The sequence below is a fragment of the Pseudorca crassidens genome, chromosome 12 (genome assembly GCF_039906515.1).
Source record: "Pseudorca crassidens isolate mPseCra1 chromosome 12, mPseCra1.hap1, whole genome shotgun sequence".
NCBI lineage: Eukaryota > Metazoa > Chordata > Mammalia > Artiodactyla > Delphinidae > Pseudorca > Pseudorca crassidens.
In genome coordinates, this window is record NC_090307.1 from 88886194 (window position 1) to 88911557 (window position 25364).

The 25364-nt window shown below is 42.6% G+C and overlaps 1 protein-coding gene across 5 annotated transcripts in view; it reads left to right on the forward strand.

Moving 5' to 3' along the window:
• The window catches only part of GLT1D1 (glycosyltransferase 1 domain containing 1), a 152631-nt gene that overhangs the window by 35346 nt on the left and 91921 nt on the right, over positions 1 to 25364 (forward strand). For all 5 annotated transcript variants that reach the window (XR_010933393.1, XM_067701210.1, XM_067701211.1 and 2 more), the window contains 4 exons: positions 370 to 421; positions 13049 to 13085; positions 15383 to 15439; positions 25137 to 25232. Coding sequence is in view for 4 of the 5 variants with exons in the window: in XM_067701210.1 (XP_067557311.1) it covers positions 370 to 421; positions 13049 to 13085; positions 15383 to 15439; positions 25137 to 25232 (242 nt within the window). In the remaining variant the exon portion in view is untranslated. The remainder of the gene's footprint in view (positions 1 to 369; positions 422 to 13048; positions 13086 to 15382; positions 15440 to 25136; positions 25233 to 25364) is intronic.

Consider the following 25364-nt stretch of genomic DNA (forward strand, 5'->3'; position numbering starts at 1 on the left):
GTGGGATCTTCCTAGACCAAGGCTGGCACCCGTGTCCCCTGCATTAGCAGGCGGATTCTTAACCACTGCACCACCAAGGAAGTCCCTCTGCTTTCTGTCTTTATCTCTGCTTCCCTCACCTTCCCTGAAGGAACAAGAAACATAGGAAGTTTTGAGCTTCATTTGTTCATTTTCTGCAGACAGAACTTTTTTTTTGGATGTGAGTGGAGATGAAATCTAACAGCCAATGACCACGACTAATAAAGATTGATCGCACTGTAAATTCAGCTACTTACCTGTCTCTCACAATTTGTTCCAAAGAGCTGTTTCAGAGTTATGTTAATTAGATTCTGCCCTAATCATTTTCATTATTTTTGCTCACTTTTCTAGATTCGCTGTCGCTTTCACGGAGTCAATGAAGGAAACGGCACAAAGGCAGTGGGTACGTGTTCATTTCACGTTTTGATTTGGGTTATGCTGGCAAAGTTGCAGGATCAGAGAACAGAAAGGCAGTTTTAGTAGAGCTGACATGGTTCCCATCGGCACCGCCCATGGTGGCCACAGCAGTGTGTTATGTTTCCCATATGTTGATGTTTTTTATTTGGGTAGATACTCTTAGACCATCACTGATTTTCTTTGTTGTTCTTCTTGAATTGCAAAAATAGCCCAATAGCCAGCTCTTTTCTTTTTTGTTTGTTTGTTTTTGCAAATCTCTCTCTCTTTTTAAAAATAATAATTTATTTATCCGGTTGCACTGGGTCTTAGTTGCGGCAGGCAGGCTCCTTAGTTGCGGCATGCATGTGGGATCTAGTTCCCTGACCAGGGATTGAACCCGGGCCACCTGCATTGGGAGCACAGGGTCTTAACCACTGCGCCACCAGGGGAGTCCCCGCCAGATCTTTTCATGTTTTGTCTGTTTTCATTTTATGTGCTCAGATGGGATGATTTACGGACTAGACTGTAAATGTTGCAGCATCCTTGTACACGTTGGGAGTAGCAATCCCTTAGGTGGCAGCTGGAGTTTCCTAGGCTGGACTCTTCATTTGAAGGGCTTTAATGAGTAGAGGGCTTTCTAGCTCTACAAGTTAATGCATTTATTGAGTTTTAAAATTCATTACGACTTGGGGGGGGTGAAATGAGCTGGCGGGAATCTGAATCCTCCGTGGGGAGTTCTGTAGAGGACTGGTGGGGCTGGTGTCTGCAAAACTAAAGAAAAGGCCAGCTGAAAGGTTGCTTTCCTCCGGTGGATCGTAGGCACGATGCTGTTTTCTCAGATGGTGACCCCTGCAGTGCCCCTGGACCACCAGCGTTGCTGGTCCTTGTGCTTTACCAGCAAACCGTTGTGCACAGCACTTAGGCCCTTGTCATCTGGAGGCATTATTCCTGTTGGTGGCATTTTACAGGCTGTGCACATTCTTTATCTATAGGCTTTCACTTTGTAACATCTAACGCTTGGAAACGGCTGCAATGGGACAAGGGCAAATGCAGTATTTTGTGGGACTGGTCGACCTTTGCCAAAGCCCAGAGTGCTGTGTGCACGTGAACCTGAAGATTCCCTGCAACCAGAGTGTGCATATTCTTATTTTTGACCTCAAACTCCCCAGGCAGAGAATCGAGGGTGCATTTTTCAGTGCAATGTAATGAATGAAAAACGGCAAGCTTCCTGGCTCCGAGTTTCATGTTTGTATCAGTTTGACTGTCCATCTGCCTTACGGCAGTGATGTACCAGTGGTTCTCAAAGGGGGGTCCCTGGGACTCTTTCAGGATCTGCACAAAGTCAAACCTATTTTTGTCATAATGCTCAGACATTATTAAAGGCATGATGAAAGGCAAAACCCTTTTTCACCATGTGAAGAGCAGTGGCGAGGAAAATTGCTGACGCCTTCATCGTCATGAAAGTAGGGGTACCCATCTGCACCGATGGGTTATTCACCACCACCCACTTATAGTTAAAAAAAAAAAAAAAAGAGCCCGTTTTTCACTTAAGAAAGTCCTCGATGAAGCATAAAAATGATAAATTTTTATCAAACATTAACCTCTGAATACATGTGTTTTTTTTAACGTTCTGGGTGATGAAACAGGAAGTATGTATCAGCTCTTTCTGCTGCCTCTGAATGAGGGATGGGGGTTATCTTGAGCAAAGGCCCTGGTGCAACATTGGGGTCGCAGACTGAACCAGCCATGTCTTAACACAATTTTTTTATCTGAAGGACTGTTAACCAAACTATGGTTACTCAGACTTGGGCGTTTGGTGCTCATTTTCTTAAAAATGACTCAGTTGAGTGAGTCACTTCAAGAAAAACAACGGGCAGTATCTATTGCCAATGATATCATTTAAATTTTAAAGCAAAAATTAGAATCTCGTAAGCCACCAGGAAGTGGACAGCTTCCCCTTACGTCCTTCCCTGATGACATCAGTGGTTGTGTTAACAAACGTGAATTTTTTTTTTTTTTGGATGCTGTGTAATGAAATGGTTCAACATTTGCGAGATCTGCGTCACTCAGTGAACCAATATTTTTCAAATGACTAATACGTGGCATCACAGAATCATGCATAGATAACAGATCCATCAAAGTGCAAGACAGACCTATGGATTCGAAATATCAGGGTATGATATAATTTCAGGTTCCATATTGCAACTAACCTTTAAGAAGCTACCATTTGTTGAGTTTTGGTGTCATGTCCAAGACTAATACCTATAATGATCTGAAAAGGCTCCTTAAAGGCCCATATTAAAATATTCCTCCCCTTTCCAGCTACCTGTCAGCAAGAAGCAGGATTTTCTTTATACACTTCAGCCAGAGCAACATATGGAAACAGATTGAATAGAGCAGCAGATATGAGACTCCAACTGCCTTCTGTTAAGCCAGACATAAAAGAAAGCTTTTCCCTGCTGAAGCAAGTTTATCCTCCTTGATTTCCCCCCCTTTCCCTAACTTCTCAGTTTTAAATGTCACCTTTGTCTGTAAAACCTGTGGCCCTCCAAACCTGGTACAGATGTGTTCACTGCTGTATCAGTTATTTTTGCTGCATAACAAATCACCTCACACGTAGTGCTTTAAGACAGCCATTTATCATTTATGCTTTGTGTTGTCTGGGCATTTCTGGCCGGGGTCAGCTCAGCGGGGCTGGGTAGTCCAGCATGGCTTTGCTTACGTGTCGGGGCCTCGGCTGGGATGGCTGGGACAGTTGGTGTTTCTCTCCATGTGGTCTGTCGCCCTTTATCAGGCTCAGCGGCAGGAGAGAGCAGGCAGCAGTGCGTGAGCAGGCTGCAAGCTTCTGCCTGTGTGCTGTTTGCTACTGTCTGTGGGCCAGAGCAAGTCAAGCACGGAGCTATAGCCTCTTCCTCCTTATGGGGCGATCTTCAGCGTGGCCTTAAAAAGCAGGGGTGCAGGGAGGGAGCCGTTGATTAGGTCCATTTTAATAATCCGCCGCACTTAGTGCTTATCCCTCGAGATTGTAACACCTATTTATCGATTGATTTAGTTTTGGCGGCGTTGGGTCTTCGCTGCTGCGCATGGGCTTTCTCTAGTTGCGGCGAGCGGGGGCTACTCTTCCTTGCGGTGCACGGGCTTCTCATTGCGGTGGCTTCTCTTGTTGGGGAGCACAGGCTCTAGGCGCACGGCCTTCAGTAGTTGTGGCACATGGGTTCAGTAGTTGTGGTTCGCGGGCTCTAGAGCACAGGCTCCGTAGTTGAGGTGCACGGGCTTAGTTGCTCTGCAACATGTGGGATCTTCCCGGACCAGGGCTCGAACCAGTGTCCCCTGCATTGGCAGGCGGATTCTTAACCACTGCGCCACAGGAACGCCCCTGTAACACCTCTTTCCTTCACTTTTCGCACCGTGTGGCTGTGAGTTCTTTGAGGACAGGGACAAGGTATGGTTCACCCCTGTATCCCTAGAGGGTAACGTACCACCTCACGTTCAATAAATTCTTGTCCGATTGACTTGGCCAGGAAGGGATCCTTCTTTACAACTTTTTATTACAGAGATGTCCAAGCATATACAAAAATAGCAAGAATAGTAGGGTGAGCTCCTATGCGTCCACCACCCAGCTTACCATTCTCCAATCCTTTTTTTCTTTTTTGGCCGCGCCGCATGGCTTGCGGGATCTTAGTTCGGGGACCGGGGATGGAACCTGGGCCACGGCAGTGACAGCGCCAAGCCTAACCACTGGACCGCCAGGGAACTCCCTCCAATCCTTATTTATTTGGCTCTCACCCACTGCCCCACCACTCCTGCACACACACACACACACACACACACACACACACACACACTTTTTCTTCTGGAATATTTTTTTAAAAAGCACAACCACCATGCTCTTTTACCTGCACGGGATATAGATTTTTTTTTTTTAACACAAGCCCCATGTTATGGATCCATTTCTGTGCAGGAAGACCATAGCATGTGAGGAAGAAATAAAGAAGGGCTCAGGGATATTAACATTTTTATGAATATATTTTGGAAGAACTCGAGAAAGGAGTATAGATGTGGAGAGGAGGAGGAACAGGGTCTTTGAGCTGCAGACACATTGAATTAGAGACGAGTATTGGACTCGGGGATGAGTATCCAGAATGTAGCTCACAGTGTGGGGCTGTCGTCAGAAAGGGGTGCAGCTGGAGGTCCAGATGTGGAAGTCATCAGTGTCGAGGTGATACGCGATCGGTGATTATTCTTAGACGGGACTAACTTTTATTTTATTTTTTATTTTTTGGCTGCGTTGGGTCTTTGTTGCTGTGCACGGGCTTTCTCTAGTTGCGGCGAGCGGGGGCTACTCTTTGTTGCTGTGCGTGGGCTTCTCATTGCGGTGGCTTCTCTTGTTGTGGAGTGCGGGCTCTAGGCATGCGGGCTTCAGTAGTTGCAGCACGTGGGCTCAGTGGTTGTGGCTCGCGGGCTGTAGAGTGCGGGCTCAGTAGTTGTGGCTCATGGGCTCTAGAGCACAGGCTCAGTAGCTGTGGTGCACGGGCTTAGTTGCTCTGCGGCATGTGGGATCTTCCCGGACCAGGGCTTGAACCTGTGTCCCCTGCATTGGCAGGCAGATTCCTAACTACTGCGCCACCAGGGAAGCCTGGGATTAACTTTTCGATGTAACGATGAGAAAACTGCGTTAAATGCATAGACCAGTTACGTTTTGGGCAGGCTTGCTAGCAGTGGTGAGAATATCCAGCAATGTCCTGTCAAAAGATCTTTTTTTCTTTTTTTTTTTTTTTGGCTGCGCCGCGTGGCAGGTGGGATTTCAATTCCCTGACCAGGGATTGAACCCAGGCCCTCAGCAGTGAGAGCGCAGAGTCCTAACCACTGACTGCCGGGGAACTCCTGGAAGGATCATCTTACATGTCAAGATTAAGTTGACCATTTGCCTGTCACCCAGGAGGTCAGCCACACCAAATCTACCCTCATCCTAGGTTAGCTGTCTTTGTTTTCCGACAGATGCTTTTCCAAATATAATAACAAGGCATTTGAAGAAAGAAATGGAGAAGTCGGCAAAAATTGTTTTGTCTTGGATGATGATGTCACAGGCAGCATCAAGAAAGCTCGTAAAAGAAAGGATGAATTTGTTTTTATTGTTTAAAGTGGTGGAGGTTAGTTATTAAATTCGAATGTGAACCTGTTTTTTAATACCGCTTTAGTACTTTTGGTGGATGATTTTTCAATAAAGTTCAGCTCAATACCTTTATTTGATTAGTTTTTGCAAATGAAAACTGTGTAGAAACAATATAAAGGTTCATTGTTCAGCCACATCTATGTAATGCTTTGAGATGGATTTTTGTGGAGAGACTACTGGTAGTTACGTGTTCGGAACAGTGACGCAGTTTTTGAGTAGTTAAGTTTCATGCTGCATTATTGAACTGCCACCTTTTGTTTTTAATTTTCTCCTTTATTTTGGTGAGCAGGCTTGGCTCAGGTCCAAACTTAGTTAACCTTACGTAATTATTATCAAACCAGAATCAAATTCCAATTATCCCAGATTAGAAAGATTTATGGTCTTTGCTTCTTACTGCTTTTGTGGTTTCATGTAGAGTCTGTATAGATAAATATAGTTTTGAGCATAAAATCCGGCCTGAAACTTGTTATTTTCTCAAACTTCATTTTTATAAAAACACAGGCTCACTCTTGATGCCAGTACTGTTAATAGAAATACAATGCACCCTACGAAGATGAGCCATGGATGTAATTTACAATTTTCTGAGAGTCCCATTTTTAAAAGTCAGTGGAAACAAGGAAGATCAGTTTTAATAATCTGTTTTACTGAATCCACCTCCCTGAGTTAGCCAGCCTGCAAAGGACAAGGGTAAGGGTGCTCTCCCCAAACCTGCCCTCACTTTTGACACCAAGGGCAAGTTCAGGGGATCCCCATCACCACCCTCAAGTTTGAGAAAGGGCTTGAAGGACTCAGAACTCACGAAGAGTTACACTCGCTGTTATGGTTTATTACTGGGAAAGGATAAGACTAAAATCCGCCAAAGGAAGAGACGCCGGGGCTGGTCCTCCATTGCCCTCTCCCTGGGCAGTCAGGACATTTTACCCTCTGGCTGTTGGTCTATGACCATCTCAACGCCCCGTTATTGATCTGAGACGTATGTACGGAGTTTGCCAACCCGGGAAGCTCACTGCGTTTGGTGTCCAGAGTTTATTCTGGGGCTTCATTGCATAGACTTGATTGATGGATTGTTTGCACACAGGGTTGAATCCAGTCTTCAGGCAGATTGATACCACTGGGCCCAAAGTGCCCAATTTCCATCACATGGCTGGTCTTTCCGGCATGGCCAGCCCCTACCTAAGACTGTTAGCTGTGGCTGGCCTCACCCTAGAGAAATACATGCCCCTTAGGAATCACATAGATTATTTCCTAGAAGCCCAGGGCAAAAGCCAGACCACCTCTTGGCCAAGGCCAAGTTCCTAACTGCACACCTACTGTATCCAAAATCTTATTATTTCAACACATGAGCAACATAAAAATGACTAAGGTGCTATTTCACATTTTTTTGGTACTCAGTCTTTGAAATTGAGTGTGCATGTTACTTTCAGGAGGCACATTTCCATCCAGACCAGCTCCGCTTCAAGGGCTCAGTAGCCTCACGTGCCCAGGGCTGCAGTATTGGACAGTGCAACATACCACAGATATGCACGTGGGGAGCACCCTGATTCAAGCTTTCCAAAACATATGCTCCGATCTGGTCGTGGAGAAACATTAACAGGAAGGAGTGAAGGGAGGGTATATTTTGCAAGCTGTGGGTTAATTTCAGCCCTCTGACAAAGCTAGGATGCTCCTTTAGAAACATTATTTTGGGACCTACTGTATAGCACAGGGAACTATCTCAATGTTTTGTAATAGCCTAAAAGGGAAAAGAATCTGGAAAAACAATAGATAGGTATGTATGTACACCTGAAAGTAACACAACGCTGCAAATCAACTATACTTCAATTTTTTTAAAAAAAGGCACAATGAGGGGAAAAACAAAGAAACATTATTTTGGAGGCTGTGTTGATGAGCACCCTTCTGCCTCTGGCTGACTTCACACAAATTAGTTTGATTGGAGTTCGATAAAGAGAGTTTTATTTTATCTCTTTTAATTTGAAGTGCCTTTGTTTGGGCCCGTTGTTTTTGTTTTTTTTTTGTTGTTTTTTTTGGTACGCGGGCCTCTCACTGTTGTGGCCTCTCCTGTTGCGGAGCACAGGCTCCGGACGCGCAGGCTCAGCGGCCATGGCTCACGGGCCCAGCCGCTCCGCGGCATGTGGGATCTTCCCGGACCGGGGCACGAACCCGTGTCCCCTGCATCGGCAGGCGGACTCTCAACCACTGCGCCACCAGGGAAGCCCCCGTTGTTATTTTTATAGTGTTGTTTGTATCAGCCTTACTTTGATGTTGTACCTACTTTGTAAGGGTCGCTGTCCCGGGGGCTTTGTACTGGCGTCCGCCTGCTACCTAGTTAGTACTCATTGTCCAAGTTCAACATCGGCCGTGTTTTGGGACAGTGCTCCTCTGTCGGTCTGTGATATTATAACCTTGATTTCGTGTTTTTGGGAATTAGATTCACTGCACATGTCTAACTGTGATATATGCATTGTGCAAATTTAAAACTAGTCTAAATAGCATTTTGATTCTTGCTACAGTGTGTAATAGACATTCAGAATACAAGTTTGGGCACTTCTAATTCTAGTCTGGGTTTAGAATACTTTCTCTAAATTCACCAGACTTTTACCAGGAAATGTAACTATTTCACCGATATAATTAAAAGCAAATTAGGTATCCACATATCTTAATTGAAGGCTTTTCTCTCTGCAGAAACAATGATTGTGGTTTAATTTGTCTCCACTGGGTTCAAAACCCCACAGGTCTGTGTAAAGTTTAACTGCACTGTTCACATGCTTTTTCTAAAAAAAAGTACTCAGCTAAGAGGACTTTCTCTAAATTCAAATATTTATTTATGAACTATTTAAAAAAATCTTGAGCATGAGTAAATACTGTTTGACACAGTTATCGAATTCAGAAAAAGCAGAGTGATAACCAACATGGCACATGGATACACTTTGTTGAGGTTAGTGCTGAGCTAAGCTTCCTGGTATTGTTACCTTTCAGTGATTTTTTTTTTTTAATTTGGAAACTTTGAGTCCCTACGTTCTGGGCCCTAATTCATCTACCCTGCCTTGGCACTCCTTAAAGAAAAGTAACTTTCTGGAAGCAGTTAGGCAATACCTAAAGAGTAATTTTACTTTCACTGTGTACATATACTCATCACAGTTCTTTTGGAAATTGAAATACAGAAAGCAAGACAGATCTCATTGGCTGTCACTTGCCCGTTCATGGCACAGGGGAGCTCAAAAGGCTGATGTAGGTGTTAGTTCTTTTCTAATCTGAATGAGCTGCCTCTCGCCTAATTGCTGAATTATGCTGTCCTTTGAATTACTGTTACTTCTCCTTCTTCCTGCATGGCCCATGGCTTTGTATTTGATCATCTCCAAAAATCACGTTGACAGCACAGGAGCTACACAGACCACATCTTTTATTATAGTTTCTATTGTAATGTGAACTTAGAAACATTCACCCCTCTGTTTCATCTTTGGAAACCCTAGTTTGTATGCTGGCCCTCCCCACAAATATCCTGTAAGGAAAACTCCAGGGATTGGTCATATCTTAGGAAGCTAATCATTTTTAATAACTTCTATTAAGATTGGCTTCCCTCAGAGATTTCTTGATAGAACTGCACGTGTCCTTTGCATTTTTTTCCCCCATGTGAGATCCCTGGGAATTGAAAAGTTTGAAAGGAACTCAAAGGATGGAAAACTCATCAATTTCAGAGCATAGATTCTGAGTTAACGTTTCCCATGACCTGGGGCACAAGCTTTTGGGATGATCAGAAGCGTCGCTCTAATTCATCAGATTGCAAAGGCAGAGAACAGTAGGGGAAGCTTTTGAATAAAATCAGCAATGATTCCATGTTATTTGCTCCGTAGATTTAACTGTATTTTACTTTTTAATCTTCCTGGGAACTTTCTTGCTGGCATTCCTATTTCTTGAGTTGCTGGGCTAGATTACGTGTTACACATTCATCCTTTGATTCTGCCCAGGGTTGTTTGAGTTTCATCTCTATTTATAGCCTGTTTCATGTCAGATCCCATAAAACTGGATCCCAATTCGGTTCTCAGACGTCCTCCCCATCTCATCTGTGGATTTTTTCCTTTTCTTGAAAAATCTTTCCTTGTCTGGTTCAGTTGCAGGAATTTAGTGACAAGGTTGTTCCCCCCTCCTTTTTATTTTGAACATTACTATTATTAATTTGCCACGCCACGTGGCTTGTGGGATCTTGGTTTCCCCGACCAGGGATTGAACCTGGGCCCTGACAGTGAAAGCACTGAGTCTTAACCACTGGACCGCCAGTGGTTCCCTGAACATTATTTTCTTTCCTTACTTAAAAACAATTTCTAAGGGAAAAGAGAAGAGGGAGAAAGAAGGAGAAAGAGGGAGAAAAGAAGAGACCCGTGTCCCCTGAAAAATGCCCAATTTCTGTGTTTTGTGATGTATTTTGAAAGCTATACACTTACAGGCCATGATTTCTTCTAAGTAATTTGTAGCTGTTTTTAAATGACTTTTAACAAAGCCATCATCAGAAGTTGTAAAATAATATTTTTGTCACTAGGATGTAGAGGATGAAATTGTGCATAGATTTTAAAAGTAATATTTATTGTGGTTTCCATTTGGTGGAAAGCTTAATTTCAGAAGGTTATATTAATAAAAGAATGGGAAATCTTTTTGTTGTTGCTGGCTGTCTGGTATTCCATCATAAAAAGGCATAACTGAGCATCTGGGTCTGTTACAAAGTCACATGTGTTTATAGGGCACTGACTTTTTATATTTAGTAGTGGGTCAAATTAAGTAATGTTTTCTCATAGACTTTAAAAATGGAGGAAAAAATGGAGAATCTTCCCTCTCCACCCTTCCAACACACACACACACACACACACACACACACACACACACACACACACGTCTTTTTCATTTTATGCATCAATGAGCTGATCTTCCAAGGGAAATGATATATATAAGGACTTCGACTCATGTTATTTCAAGGCAAGTAAAACAACAATAAATATTGAGCAAAGAAAGCTAATTTGTATTTAGAGCATTTTAATATAGAAAATGATTTTCGAAATCAGTATAAGCCAATTGGCTTTTGCCAGATCGCCTTTCTTACAATGATTAAAAATAACTCAGATGCAGATTTCCTTTATACTGTTCCTCTATTTTCTTGATTTGCTCGGATAAGATCTTCAAATACCATTTATGACATGTTTTAAAAGTCTGTATTGGACTTGATACTTACTTGTTTTGGGGGGGGAGTTCAATAGATTTGGGGGAAATAATCCTCAGAGATAGGTGAGATCAGCAGATAAACCCAGGCATTTCCATACAGAGTCAACTTATTCTGTTTATAGAGTTGAGATACCCTTTTAATTAATTAATTTTTGTTTGTGCCCAAAGGAACTTTCTTGAGAGGAGCATTTGGCGTTTATATATTTCTAACTGCACGGCACAGTTCTAATGAAAATAGTAGTAAGGCTGTAATCTCCATTTTGCCTGACAGTCATGAATTGAATTTATATAGAATTATAGTGAATCTGTTTTTGTCAAACACTCGTGTTACCTTTAAAGTTAAAATGCTATCCGGGTATATTTTTGACAGTGCTTCAATATCCTTCTTATGGACATTTTTTGAGCCAATGTTGTAGGCTTAGGTCTGGTTAAAGAAGAGGCACTCTTAGCCTGCACTCTATTCCAGTACAATTTTCTTCAGTTTTCTAGTGAAATTATAATTTAACAAAAAGGAATATTTTAGGGCTCTGAGCTAAACTCTGATTTCAAATGGCTGCTATTAACCATTTTTTTTCCATTAAGGTTAATATCTTTTTTTAACTAGTAGAGAGATTTTTGAAGCTCTTTTTTTTGCAGGCTTGCTATTTTAAGGGCATTTTAAAAGGGGCTGCATCCTGCTATGTGGCGTATGGAGGAGGATACTCAAGACTTTTAGAGGTCTCAGGTACCTCTGATGGATAAATATAAAATGTAATGCTAAGGTCAAAAGCAAAACCAAACCAAGACTTGTGTCTCTGTACCAACTTCCTTATTTTTTTTTTTGGCCGTGCCGTGCATGGAGTGTGGGATCTTAGTTCCCCGACCAGGGATCGAACCTGCACCCCCTGCATTGGAAGCCTGGAGTCTTAACCACTGGACCGCCAGGGAGGTCCCTCCGTACCAACTTCCATTCAGCCGTCCTAGGATGGCCAGATGCTGCCTCTCCCAGAACCTTCCCATCCACCAGGCGGAGGGCAGGGTAACTCCCTCTTCTCCCCTTTGATCGTCTCTCCCTTGTCGGGACTGCCTCACCTTTAGTTTGTTTCCCGAAACATAAAGCTGATTTGAGGATGAAGGTCAAAGTGGGTCAGCAGACCACATGCAATTCGCAGGATCCCGGTCACCTGGAGGACCACCAGAGCCCTCCACACATGTTTAGGTAGAGAGAGCACGAAGATGCAACTTCTGTGATGGCCACTCTTTACCTAGTGTAGTCGTTTCATGCATGGAGCTGATATTCAGGCCACATGGTAGAAAGATGCACCTTTTCAGACTTTATCACCAGAATGACCATATCTTTGATCACTTACGAGAAACAGCCCTCTGCACCTACTTGACCCTGCTGCCCTTTAAAGCGATTTCTCACTCTGCTCCCGTAACATCCACCTTTGGGTCTAAACCTGATTTTAAAAATATCTATGTCACTGTTTCAAAACGAGCTTGAGAAATGGATTCTTTTTCTTTCTAGTAGTTTTATGAAGTTCCGCCAGAAAACACGACCAGGGATAGTACGTATGCATCTGGGGACACATATCTAGATCAGTCATGCAAGTGTCACGGTGTCCCTTGATGTCAAAGGGGCTTTGGGGGAGGTCCTTACAGGGTCCTTGAGACCAGTCCATTCACATCCTGGAAGAATCCGACCCCTGGTGCCTGTTCTCTTGTTTCCCAACATACTGGGTACCCCTCCTCCATCCCCATCTCCATCTCCCCCTCCATCCCCATCTCCTCCTCTGTCTTCATCTTCTTCTCCTCCCCCCTCCCCCTCCTCCTTTCTTCTCCAAAGGTGGGGAGTGTACTCTCTCTATTCAAGGGTTTGTATCCACAAACCACATTTTCCAAAACGTCTGCCTTCAACCTCAGCTCCTGATACGCACCTGATGGGCTGTGTCCCTGGCATGTTCTCTGTCTGAGCTTCATCACTTTTCTACTCACATAGTAACTATAAATTGGTAATATTGCATTATGCCTGATTTAAGGGACCTCTTTGTACTTCTTCCCTTAGATAAGCTGTGTTTGTAATGGGCTGACCCCCATTAAAAGCAGAGGTAACTCTTTGCTCTGATAAAGTAACTAGTCTGTGAGTGGCTGTGTAGATGATTCTTTGTGATGTTTTCCAACAGGATATTTTTATGGCCTTCATTTTCTCTCTAAGCAGCAATGGGAATGGACTAGCAAACTTACTTTTTTTTCTTTCTCCCCTCTTTTCAAAAGCCACATGCCAAGGATAAGATCTATGTCCAGAGTCAAGGTAAGAAATTTTAAATATATGTATATTTGAAAAAAAAATGAGTCTTTTATCTTGTAGAGATACCTGCTGAAATGAAATAACATGATGTCTGGGATTTACTTGAAAATAGTAGAATGGGCACACTTTTATTATGTTTAACATTAAGATAAAAATAAGGCTACTTTATAAAAGAATAATTTAAAATGTTAGAAGAATGGTTAAAGAAGATGTGGCACATATATACAGTGGAATATTACTCAGCCGTTAAAAAGAATGAAGTAATGCCATTTGCAGCAACAGGCATGGACCTAGAGATTGTCATGCTGAGTGAAGTCAGACAGAGAAAGAGAAATATCGTATGATATGTGGAATCTAAAAAGAAATGATACAAATGAACTTATTTACAAAGCAGAAACAGACTCACAGACTTAGAGAACAAACTTATGGTTACCAGAGGGGAAGGGTGGGAGCAAGGGATAGTTAGGGAGTTTGGGATTGACATGTACACACTGCTGTATTTAAAATAGATAAACAACAAGGACCTACTGTATAGCACAGGGAGCTCTGCTCAATATTCTGTAACAACCTAAATGGGAAAAGAATTTGAAAAAGAGTAGATACATGTATATGTAAAACTGAATCAGTTTGCTGTACACCTGAAACTATCACTACATTGTTTTGTTTTTAATAAATTTATTTATTTACTTATTTTTGGCTGCGTTGGGTCTTCGTTGCTGTGTGCAGGCTTTCTCTAGTTGCAGCAAACGGGGGCTCCTTTTTGTTGTGGTGCGCGGGCTTCTCATTGCGGTGGCTTCTCGTTGCGGAGCACGGGCTCTAGGCACGTGGGCTCAGTAGTTGTGGCTCGTGGGCTCTAGAGCGCAGGCTCAGTAGTTGTGGCGCACGGGCTTAGTTGCTCCGCGGCATGTGGGATCTTCCCGGACCAGGGCTCGAACCCGTGTCCCCTGCCTTGGCAGGCGATTCTTAACCACTGCGCCACCAGGGAAGAACCACTGACGCGCAAAATCGAGATCAGGGAAACAGTAGCTCCAGAGAACATGTGGCTGATTCTGAGCTTAGGTGTGAACCCGTGCTGAGCCCAGGGTCACGCGAACAAGTCCACCTTATAAACATCACATTATCAAGGCTCTAGTGGTTTCAGGGATACTTTTAGCAGCAGAATCACTCATGAAATGAACTCTTTCTTTTAGCCCCCATTTAAAAAACGATGCACTGACTCAGTATGCATAAAAGGGGTGTGTAAGTGTCAGGGCAGGCCTGGGGTTGGACCTTCCATTCCTCTGCCACAGCCCCTCGTTTATAGCCACGGAAGACGTTGGTGCTGCAGGAAAAACATGGGCTTTGATGCAGCGCGTGGGTTTGGACACAGCCTCTGACACCTAACATTTTGTATCCCGATTAACTGCAATGAATCTCGGTTTCCAGCCGGATAAACGAGAGGACTCAACCTGCTTAACAGGGATTAAGGGTTTCCAGGACCGGGTGGAACACATCCACTCACAGTCTGTGCTGGGGCAGGCGTGGAGTGGACTTTACTACAAACTTTACTAACTGTAGTCTGTATTAGTCAGTGTGAATGGCCAGCTTACAAGTGCCTTGGAGAGGCGGTTCGACGACTTAATTTACATTCCATAAAATTTCACATCTTTTCTGCTCTCGAGGTAATCTGTTAAATGTTGCCTCTGGATTTTTGAAATCTTAAAATGTTCGTTTTTTCAGAGAACTTTAAACTGAAAGCTGGCTGAGAAACTGACACAGATAGCAGGAAATTATGTATGATTTAGAAGGTTGAGATGAGGAATTTTAAATACAGACATAATTTCTGTGTAATTTCTTTTAGAGTTTAGTTGGGAATGTTTGGGATACCTGTCACCTATATGCATTTTTTAGGAACTCAAGCTTTCTGTGACCTAGAGACAGTTTGGCCCAGGAATGGATGGTGGGGTTGAAAGTGATGGATCTTTTCTCCTTGGGAACTGTGGGCGAATTTTATTTTACTTTTTATTTTTGTTTTTGGCCTCACTACGTGGCACGCGGTATCTTACTTCCCCGACCCGGGATCGAACCCGAGCCCTCGGCAGTGAAAGCGCAGAGCCCTAACCACTGGACCGCCAGGGAAGTCCCTGTGGGCTCATTTTAAACCTCACAGGCTTGGAGAGATTCATGGGAATTCAGCAAAGCCCTCAGAACTTTAGTTCTTTATAAGAACCGAGTATGACGGCTAGTTGAATGTCAACACAAAATAACTGGTTATGTCTCAACAGCATGAACTTTCTTTTGTTCTCTTTCCTTTGACCCAGGAATTGCAACAGTGCCGAACACCACCTTTAACTGGAACACCTTCCTTCAGCGTTCAGGTAAGAGATGAAATCTTCTGGTAGGATTTTGACTCAAGTGCATCTCGCCAACTTGCGTCAGTTCCTTGCTAGGTTCACATGGTTTTGAAGAAGAGGCTGCCAGGGTCAAAGAAATGGACTCTTTGGGTAGAACAAAGGAGGGAGCAAGGCATGATTAGAACAAACTTGGTTTCTCCCCATTTGCCGAGGTGTCGTCAGTGGTCCCATCCCAGTGAGGATGGGGGTGCAGCTGAGACGCAGGAGGACGCGTAGTGCCAGCCTCTGCGACGCTGCTCTTCGGACAAACCTCCCAAACACCTAGTATCTTGTGACGTTTGTCCTTATTAAGGATGCCATCCTCCTGTGTTCATTCGGTGTTACGTTATTAGCTACACACATAAGAAGTGACTCTTGTGGGACTTCCTGGCGGCCCAGTGGTTAGGGCTTGGCGCTATCCCCGATGGGGCCGGCTTCGATCCCTGGTCGGGGAACTACGATCTTGCAAGCCGCGTGGCGTGGCCAAAAATTAAAAAAAAAGTGACCATTGTAAGATGAAGATCAGATTAAGAAACAAACTTTTAAACCACTTGAAATCTCAGCACCAAAAAGGAACTGCTATTAGTGTTTTGATATATCTTTCTCAACAATTTTACATATATATATTAATGCTTTTCATGCATTAATATATAATATTAAATTATAGCTGTATTAACCTATTATATATTTTTGTCTTTTAAAATCATGTAAATATATAAATATGTGATATTTGTATATTTATTGTAAATGCATAATATGTATGATACCTATATTATTTATATTATATATAGATTATATATAAATTATATATAATTAGGTGTGACTTTATACTTTATGTTTAAATAATACATATGTATAAATAATCATATATATGATTTTTAAAAGACAAAAGTAGAGTCAAACTGTACTTACTGCTCTAACCTGCTTTATTTATTCATTATGTTAGTAACAATATGAGCTAACTTATTCTTTTTTAAAAATCTCTAAACTAAAGTAAAATTTACGTGGCGTGAAGTACAGACTTCTAGGGTAAGATTAGATGAGTCCTGACAAATGTATAAATACCCTAATCCAGACAGATCACCTTCCCACTGCTCAAGAAAGTTCCCTCTTGTGCTTTTCCATATTTAATTCCCATCCCTCTGTAAGGGACCCCATTCCAATCTCTATCACCATCGATTCGTTTTACCAGTTCTTGAACTTCATCTAAGTGGAATCATACAGTAAGTACTTTTTGCGTCTGGCATCTTTTTTGCTCAACATCATGTTTTTGAGATTCATGCATATTGTGGGTCTCCGTAGCTCCTCCTTTTTTATTACTGGGTCCTATTCCATTGTATGGATGTGTCCCACATTGTTTCTCTGTTTTCCTGTTGATGGACTTTTGAATTGTTTTCCATTTTTACGTACTATAAATAAAACTGCTCTCTCTCCACATTCTTGTGAATAGCTTGAGTGTAGGGTGGACCCATGCTTAACTTTAGAAAAGAACAGCCGAACAGTTTTCGAAAGTGTTGTACCATTTTACATTTCCGCAGACATTGATGAGAGACCTAGTTACGGTACATCCTTGCCAACAATTGGTGTGGACAGTCTATTTAATTGTAGTTGTCCTAGGGGGGATCATGAAATGGTATTTGATTGGTGTTGGGCATTTAGGTATCGATATCTTCCTTGGTGAGGTGTCTAGCCAGGCCTTTTGCCCAAATGTTTTAGTGTGTTGTCTTTTAATTCTTGGTCTGCAGGAGGGTTTTCTGCTTTTCTTTTCCCCCTGGGTAGAAGCTTTTTGTCAGATACGTATATTGTGAATGTTTTCTTCCATTCTCTGGTTTACCTTTCCGTGTTCTTAACTATGTCTTTTGAAGAGCAGAGGTTTTAAATTTTGTTGAAGTCTAGCTTACCAATTTTTTCTTTAACAGTTAGTCCTCTGGGGTCCTGCCTAAGAAATCTTTGCCTACCCTAAGGTCGAAAAGATATTTTCCTTGTTTTTTCCTCCACAAGTTTAAGCTTTTCCATTAAGATTGTAATCCATCTGAAATTAAATTTTGTGTGTGATATTAGGAGGTAGGGATCGAAATTCATTTTTTTTCTGTAAAGTGCAGTATCATTGAAAATGTTTTTCAATGAATCACTCTGGTTCCTTTGCTGAGAGTCAGTTTACTGTGTGTGTTCCTTTGTGTCTGTATAAATCTACCTTTATGCCAGTATCATGCTGTCTTGTTGTAGATTTATGGTACGTGTAGAAATCAGATAGGGTTAGCCTATGAGTTTGTTTCAGAATTGTTTTAGCTCTTCTAGGTTTTTTGCATATCCATATCCAAAATTTAGAATCATCTTGTCAATTTCTGTAAAATCTTGTATTGAATCCACAGATCATTTTAGAGCGAATCGCTGTCTTAACAATAATTTGTCTTAAGATCTCTGAACATGATGTATCTTTCCATTTTGCTTGGGTCTTACTTATCTTCATGATGATTTGTACAGGTCTTTCATGTCTTTTAAAAATATTCTTAAGGATTTTATTATTTTTGATGTGCTATAAAGGTTTTCTTTTTTTCTTTTTTTTTTTTTTTTTGCGGTATGTGGGCCTCTCACTGTTGTGGCCTCTCCCGTTGTGGAGCACAGGCTCCGGACGCGCAGGCCCAGGGGCCATGGCTCACGGGCCCAGCCGCTCCGTGGCATGTGGGATCTTCCCGGACCGGGGCACGAACCCGTGTCCCCTGCATCGGCAGGCAGACTCTCAACCACTGTGCCACCGGGGAAACCCTAAAGGTTTTCTTTTTATTTCAGTTTTGAATTTTAGTTGTTGCTAGTATATAGAGATACACTTGATTTTTGTAATACATTGGCATTATACCTTGAAATATAAATTTATTGGTTCTAATTACATCATGTTTTTAATTCCTTTATTGTATTTAAAATTCTATAAATGTATCCAAACAATCCTTTTGGTTGGGAATTTAGATTTTTTTAAAAACTTTTTGATATGCAGGGATGAAAGTTCTAGGATTTTCATCTTCATATGTTTGCCCAACTGTTTTCTTAGGAGCAATTCCTAAAAATAGAATTGCTGGATTAGATTATGCACTTAACCAGAGCTTTCACACATCTTACGTGATGTGTAAGTGTGTCAGCTTGGAAAGGTGACATCAGGGTGCGCGTCCATCAGTGAAGCTGGGAGGGTACCATTTTCTCTACGTGTGGTACCACTGTGTTTTCTGTGCATGGCATGACCCAAGCATAAAAACGCTGTTTAAGCAAAATTTTATTGTATTGTACAATGTCTTGAAGTGTACAAACTTCAGTTGTCCGCAGATGAAGCCCATAAGTTTATGCTATTTGGGATTATAACTGCCTTGCAGGCTGATCAGCCCTGTAATTCTGGTAAAGGTACTAGAACAGCTAAAATTATCTCAGCAAATACAATGTGAGGCCTGAGAAGTCATCTCTTTTAACCAGAAATACTTCTCTCTAAAGACGACAATGCAGGGGGTACGATTAGGGGGAGTTGAAGTTGCAGGTCCTGCTGTAAATGTCAGAGAAGAGAGTGAAAATGCAAAATCAGCGTCCTGCCCTCAGCAGACAGGAGGACACCCCAGGCCTGTTTTTACTCCGAAAACTTCAGACAAAACCTCCAACACGTACTCCGTGTCAGCGTTCGCTTCCCTTGAAAAGAAGAAATTTCCAAACATTTGATTAGAAATAGTTTTCCAAGTGTTTTACATCAATCTCAACAAGAATGGCAGAACTCCTGTCAGCATTACAAATGAACCCACACCATCCAATTGCTTTATCATGTCAGGAAGTGTAAGCCGTTATTCAGAACCAGGAGGCCCATTTTAAATGGCCTGTTGTGGGCTTCCCTGGTGGCGCAGTGGTTGAGAGTCCGCCTGCCGACACAGGGGACGCGGGTTCGTGCCCTGGTCCGGGTAGATCCCACATGCCGTGGAGCGGCTGGGCCCGTGAGCCATGGCCGCTGAGCCTGTGCGTCCGGAGCCTGTGCTTCCCAACGGGAGAGGCCACAGCAGTGAGAGGGCCGCGTACCGCAAAAAAAAAAAAAAAAAAAAAAAAAAAAAAAGGCCTGTTGTAAGGTTATTCCATCTTCTGTATATCAGAGGTCACTGTTGTGGTGTAACTAAGATTCATAATTTCCAAAAGGAGAGTGATTTGTCATCAAGGTCTGTACCCTGATGGTTGCTTGTTTCACCAGTCTTACTGTTGAGTGATTAACGGAATAGCCAGGACATTTAAACTACTCCGCAGACAACATCCCCTCTTGGGAACGTTGGCTTCACTTCACTCCTAATGTGTGCAATCAGAAGCTGTAAATACATTCAGAATATATGGGCTCAGGGAGGCTCCGGCGGGGACTGCGGGAGCTGACTGCTGGAGGATGGCTTAAGCGTTAAGGTGGAGAATTCAGCGGCGTCTCAGGGTTTTATGATCAGGTGTCTGTTCTCATTTGTACAGTCATTCATCTTTGTCAACTTTCAGACTCCAGAGGTAGACCATCTTTCTCACCCATCCTCTATCTCACCCTGGCCACTGGAGCATTCTAAACCTATGATTGTGTTTTGTCACTTCCACTCTGGGCTGAGACAGTGAAAACAGAAGTGACAGTGAACTTGATGCAGACCGTTAGTGATCAAATCCTCACCCTCTGGATTCCTATGAATTGTTAACCTTGAAATCGAGGGGAGTGGGTTGGGAAGGGCCTCACTGAACACTGAATATTAATAGGCGGGTAGCGGATTAGTCCCCAGGGTTTATAGTCACCTTCTTAAATATCTGATGTCAATTTCGGGGTTTATTCCCCTTTAAGGTATGTCTCGGGTTTGCTGAGAATGTTCAGTTATATCTCTAAGCCCAAGGTAACAAATTAACTAAGTCTCCTTAGTTTAAAACATGAAATCAGTTGTATGCCAACCAGATTCCATGATCAAACAGGTCAACTAGGAACAAATAAAGAATAAAATAGATGAAAGGCACTAAGTGGCATTGTTGTAATTTTTCACGCGATGTTCTCATTAGCTCTTCTGATCCGAAGGTATGTGTTTAGACATCAAGTTAGTTATCTGGTCTTTGTGTTTTCAGGTACGTCTTAAATGTTGTTATGATTCAGTGATGCAGGAATTTTGCTTTTAAATGCCAGTAACTAATGCATCTAGAGTAATGGTGCCTCTCAGGCCATCAAATCCCGAAACTGTGAAAGCTTAAACTTGACCCGGACACACCTTCTTGGTTTTTATTTTTATTTTATTTCTATTTTCACTGTTTATTTAATTTTCTCTCTTTCTTCTTTAAAACTCTATTTGTATTTCTATATGGAAACTCTCATATGCAAAACTCAAATGGTCATATTTTCCTTCCTCAGGCTGTTCCTAGGAAAACTCACTTGTTTTTTGTTTTTTGTTTGTTTTTTGCGGTACGCAGGCCTCTCACTGTTGTGGCCTCTCCCGTTGCGGAGCACAGGCTCCGGACGCACAGGCGCAGTGGCCATGGCTCACGGGCCCAGCCGCTCCGCGGCATGTGGGATCTTCCCGGACCGGGGCACGAACCCGTGTCCCCTGCATCGGCAGGCGGACTCTCAACCACTGCGCCACCAGGGAAACCCTCTCACTTGTTTTTTCACATGGAAAATTCATGTCATTAGATCCCCGTATGCGTTCACAGCCCCCAAAATGAAATTTTTCAGCTAAAAGTCACTAAGTCTAATCAACAGAAGTTCTTGAATTCTCTTCTTATAATCACGCGTGAAAAAAAAAAAAAATGACAGAGCTGCTGGAATAGAAAACGGCAAAGAAAGTAGCTTAAACGTGGATCGGATTTCTATTCTAGAACCAGCGGATGGATGAGTCACTTAGAGGATTTGGGAGCGTCGTGCTTAGTCTGTTGGGACCGCTAGGGTGCCAGACCATGAAATCAACACGTTTCGTTTTGTAGATAAAAATACCGTTCTCCAGGAAATGGTAATATCGGAAAGACACGTAAATGGTTGCATTTGTAAGGGATGAGTTCCAACCTTGACTTCTGCGAATCCCAGATGTGAGAGGAAAAGTAAAGAGAAGAAAAATAAGCTTGGGGTTAAAATGAGGAAATGAAATCCACTAAAAAAATTAGGTAGGTACCTGCCTCACCTCCAAACCTCTAGAGGCCAGTACGTTTTAGTTCTTTTTTAAAATCTAAGAATGAACACGGTACATTTCCCTAAAGTTGGCCAAGGCCCTGGGAGAAGCTGAAATGGAATTGCTTAGAGTTGATGCATCCATGAGGTCGGGCCTGAGACCTTGGTTGTTTGATCAGGATTTTTGCACTGCATTTCCTGAAAACGATATTGGTGTATGGGAAAAGTGCATGTAAGCTCTCAAACCCAAATGTTGTCTCTGCATTTAATTAAAAAAAATTTTTTTTAAATCCTAGAATAAGACAAAGCCTTAAATCCTAGAATAAGACAAAGAATAAGACAAAGTTCTTTGTTTGATCCTATTCTAATATAGGTTTCTAAATTCCCATGACATTTGATCTCCTGCCCAGGAAGAAGAGGGGGAAAGAGGCAAGAGAATTTGGGATTTAACTCCGTCTACTTCTAGGGTCTGGTAGGTTGGGGGGGATCAAAATCATTTAGTGAACTGGGCAGCAGCGCTTTAAAAAATAGAATAGAAAATATCAGAGCGCCTGTATGCAGTAAATCTAAATGATTCTTTGAAACTGTACCGTGTCTGTGTGTCTGTATGTATAAACACATATTTCACGTGTACAGGGTTGCAGTATAGTGTGTACATCTTACTGTAAGTCATAGTCAGCACGTTGTGAAGATCAGTGTTGTAAATTATGCATTATTGTCTCTCGAGCTTGGCTTTCCCAGGGATCCTGGGGTACGCAGAGGGCCACGTTTCTCCAGCTTTACCTCACCAGAAGGCCAGCGGGTCTTCCGAACCTGCTGTTCTGAGTAGCTAACACGTGCCAAATCGAAGTCAAGCAACAAAGTAGGTTTCCAACATCTACACTTGCCACAAAGCAAAAAGAAAGAATTAGATGCAGCCTTTTTACCGAGACATCACATCGGTTCTTAAAATAGGGCTTTCTTTGGGTGCCGTCTCTGGATGCCGTCTTTGTGTTTGTTTTGTTTTTGTATTTACTTTTTTTCAGTGTGGTAATACAGGTTCTTTGATTTCCCCCTCTTTTTGGTACTTCCATGGTTCTCCTTCCGCCTTCCTTTTTTTCACTCCTTTTGTATAGTTGAGTGGATATTCCATGTATTTACATGATGATGATGATGTAAGGGATGCTGTATCCTTCTCACTGTATCACACCTGGAGACACATAACATCACCTTCTTCCATTACTGGTGATTTTTAAAAAAATATATCAACTCTGTGTGTGTGTGTGTGTGTGTGTGTGTGTGTGTGTGTGTGTAAATAAAGCCATGTGCACTGGTTAAGGTTTCTTCCCTTAGTTAAGGGGGTGTCTTTCTCGGTTTCCCCATGTCCAGGTGTTATATTTCCTTTGTAATCAATAAGTTACTTTTGAGAAGGCACTTGTAATTTCTGTCCTCATCAAACTTCCCCTCACCAGTTTTAGCATTCATTGATGGTTCTTGCCTAACTATGAGGGTTCGGGCTGTTTTTCACACCTGACCTTCCTTTCCTTAATGGTATTCTTCAATTTGTATCATTTTTTAAAATTTATTTATTTTTTATTATTTTAATTTTATTTTATTTCTTTATGGCCGCACCACTCAGCACACGGGATCCTAGTTCCCTGACCAGGGGTTGAACCTGTGCCCCCTGCAGTGGAAGTGTGGAGTCCTAACCACTGGACTGCCAGGGAAGTCCCCTACATCATTCACTAAAGAGAAGAGTTTGTCTCCTGACCCCAGATTCAAATGCCTGACCTCAGATTCTTCTGATCTCAGATTCAAATTCTGGACATAGCCTCTAGCTTAAACCTTTGGTCAAAGAAGTATTCACGAAGGTCTGTATTTCTAAGGTTAGTTTCAATACTGAAAATACAGGAAAAATATATAACAAAAAAAACTCAACATATCTCAATGAAATTGTCAACAGTCAATTCAGAGACTGTAATAATGGTTTAAGGTTTTTCTAAGAGGACATCTGAATCTTAACACTTCAGTAAAGACTTTCTCCAGTGCTGGTTATGTATTATTATTATTATTAGCTTTTGTGATTTTGTGAGAATGCTGTCAATATATCTTATTACATTCATTCTAATTATATTACTACTCAAAAGCACAGAGGGAATGAAATTATTTGCATTATTTGCATTAAGAATGGGATGGGGCTTCCCTGGTGGCGCAGTGGTTGAGAGTCTGCCTGCCGATGCAGGGGAGATGGGTTCGTGCCCTGGTCTGGGAAGATCCCACATGCCATGTAGTGGCTGGGCCCGTGAGCCATGGCCGCTGAGCCTGCGCGTCCGGAGCCTCTGCTCCGCAACGGGAGAGGCCACAACAGTGAGAGGCCTGCACCGCAAAAAAAAAAAAAAAAAAAAAAAAAGAATGGGATGAATGAATGAAAACCTTCTTCTTGCATGATTTTATGTCCAATTACATATGTTTGCAAATGGTGAAGTTTTAGGCTAGCTTGGGTTAATATTAATAATTTCTTTTTCTTTAATGAAATTTTATAAAGAAGGCAGGGTGGCTTCTTTTCTTTTCTTTTTGTGGGGGTCCACGCCATGTGGCTTGTGGGGTCACAGTTCCCGACCAGGGATTGAACCCAGGCCGTGGCAGTGAGAGCGCCGAGTCTTAACCACTAGACCACCGGGGAACGTTCCCAGTATTTCTGTTGATGGCATGATCTGCCAAACAAACCTCCTCAACAAATGGTGACTTAAAACAACCGCCATGGATTTTCTCATGATTTTGCGGATTGGCGGTTTGGACTTGGGTCATCCCTGCTTCCACTGTGTGTGCTGGGCTCACTTGTAAGTTGGGCTGAGGCCTGACGGGTCCTGCATGGGTGGTTGGGTCTCTCCTAAGGAGGCAGCCAGGCCTGACTGTAAGGCAGCAGCATCCCAGTGGGTGGGGACGCTGCACACCAGGCTTCCCACGGCCAAGACTTAGAAGTCACTCCCGCTCTGTTATTGATACCAGTCACCAGGTCAGCCCAGCGTCTAAGGGTGGGGAAATGGGTTCCACCTCTTGCTGGGAGGGACCACAAAGAGTGTGGTCACCTGCAACTCGCCTTACACGACAACTTTCAATGTAACAAACCCAAACCTCTTATTTCATGTATCTGTGGGCACGTATACATTACACTTGTGTCCCTATATATAGACATATACGAACTCAAGAGGACATTCCTATATAAACCATCTTTCTAGTTTCATAAAGAAAAGATTCTTCCTAACTGGAATTGCATGGAAATATTTTCTAGGACCTGTGGCTGACATTTCAGTAATAACTGAGTCAGTTCTTATCACCTCATCCTTCTGCACTGCAGCAAAAGTACCTTTACTTTATTAGGCCAAGTTCAGCTCAGGTTGATTCACCAGGAGGAACGGTTAGTTCATGCAGTGAAATGAAGATAAAATTTAGGCGTGGGAGCAGCTGCCTGAGAGGTCAGAGCCCAGCAGCCTCTGAGCTGTGTCTGCAGGGACATGGTCACCGGGTCATCGATTCAAGTCCTTTTCGTTGAAAATACCCTGAACTCTTCTGTTGCAGAGATTAACCAAAGTGCTGACAGTCTACACGTGTTTCTCCTGATCTGTGGACTCCGACAGGTGAAAGACCCTCTCTATCTGGTGGATGCATTCTCAGGTATGTGTTCTCAGGGGACCCTTCACCTGCGGAATTCCACTGGGGTCCCTGTCTTCACATGTCTCTCCTTAGGACTTTGAGTTTTCTCATTTTTTTTCCCATCAGCAGAACTGTTTCTAGATTGTCACTTTG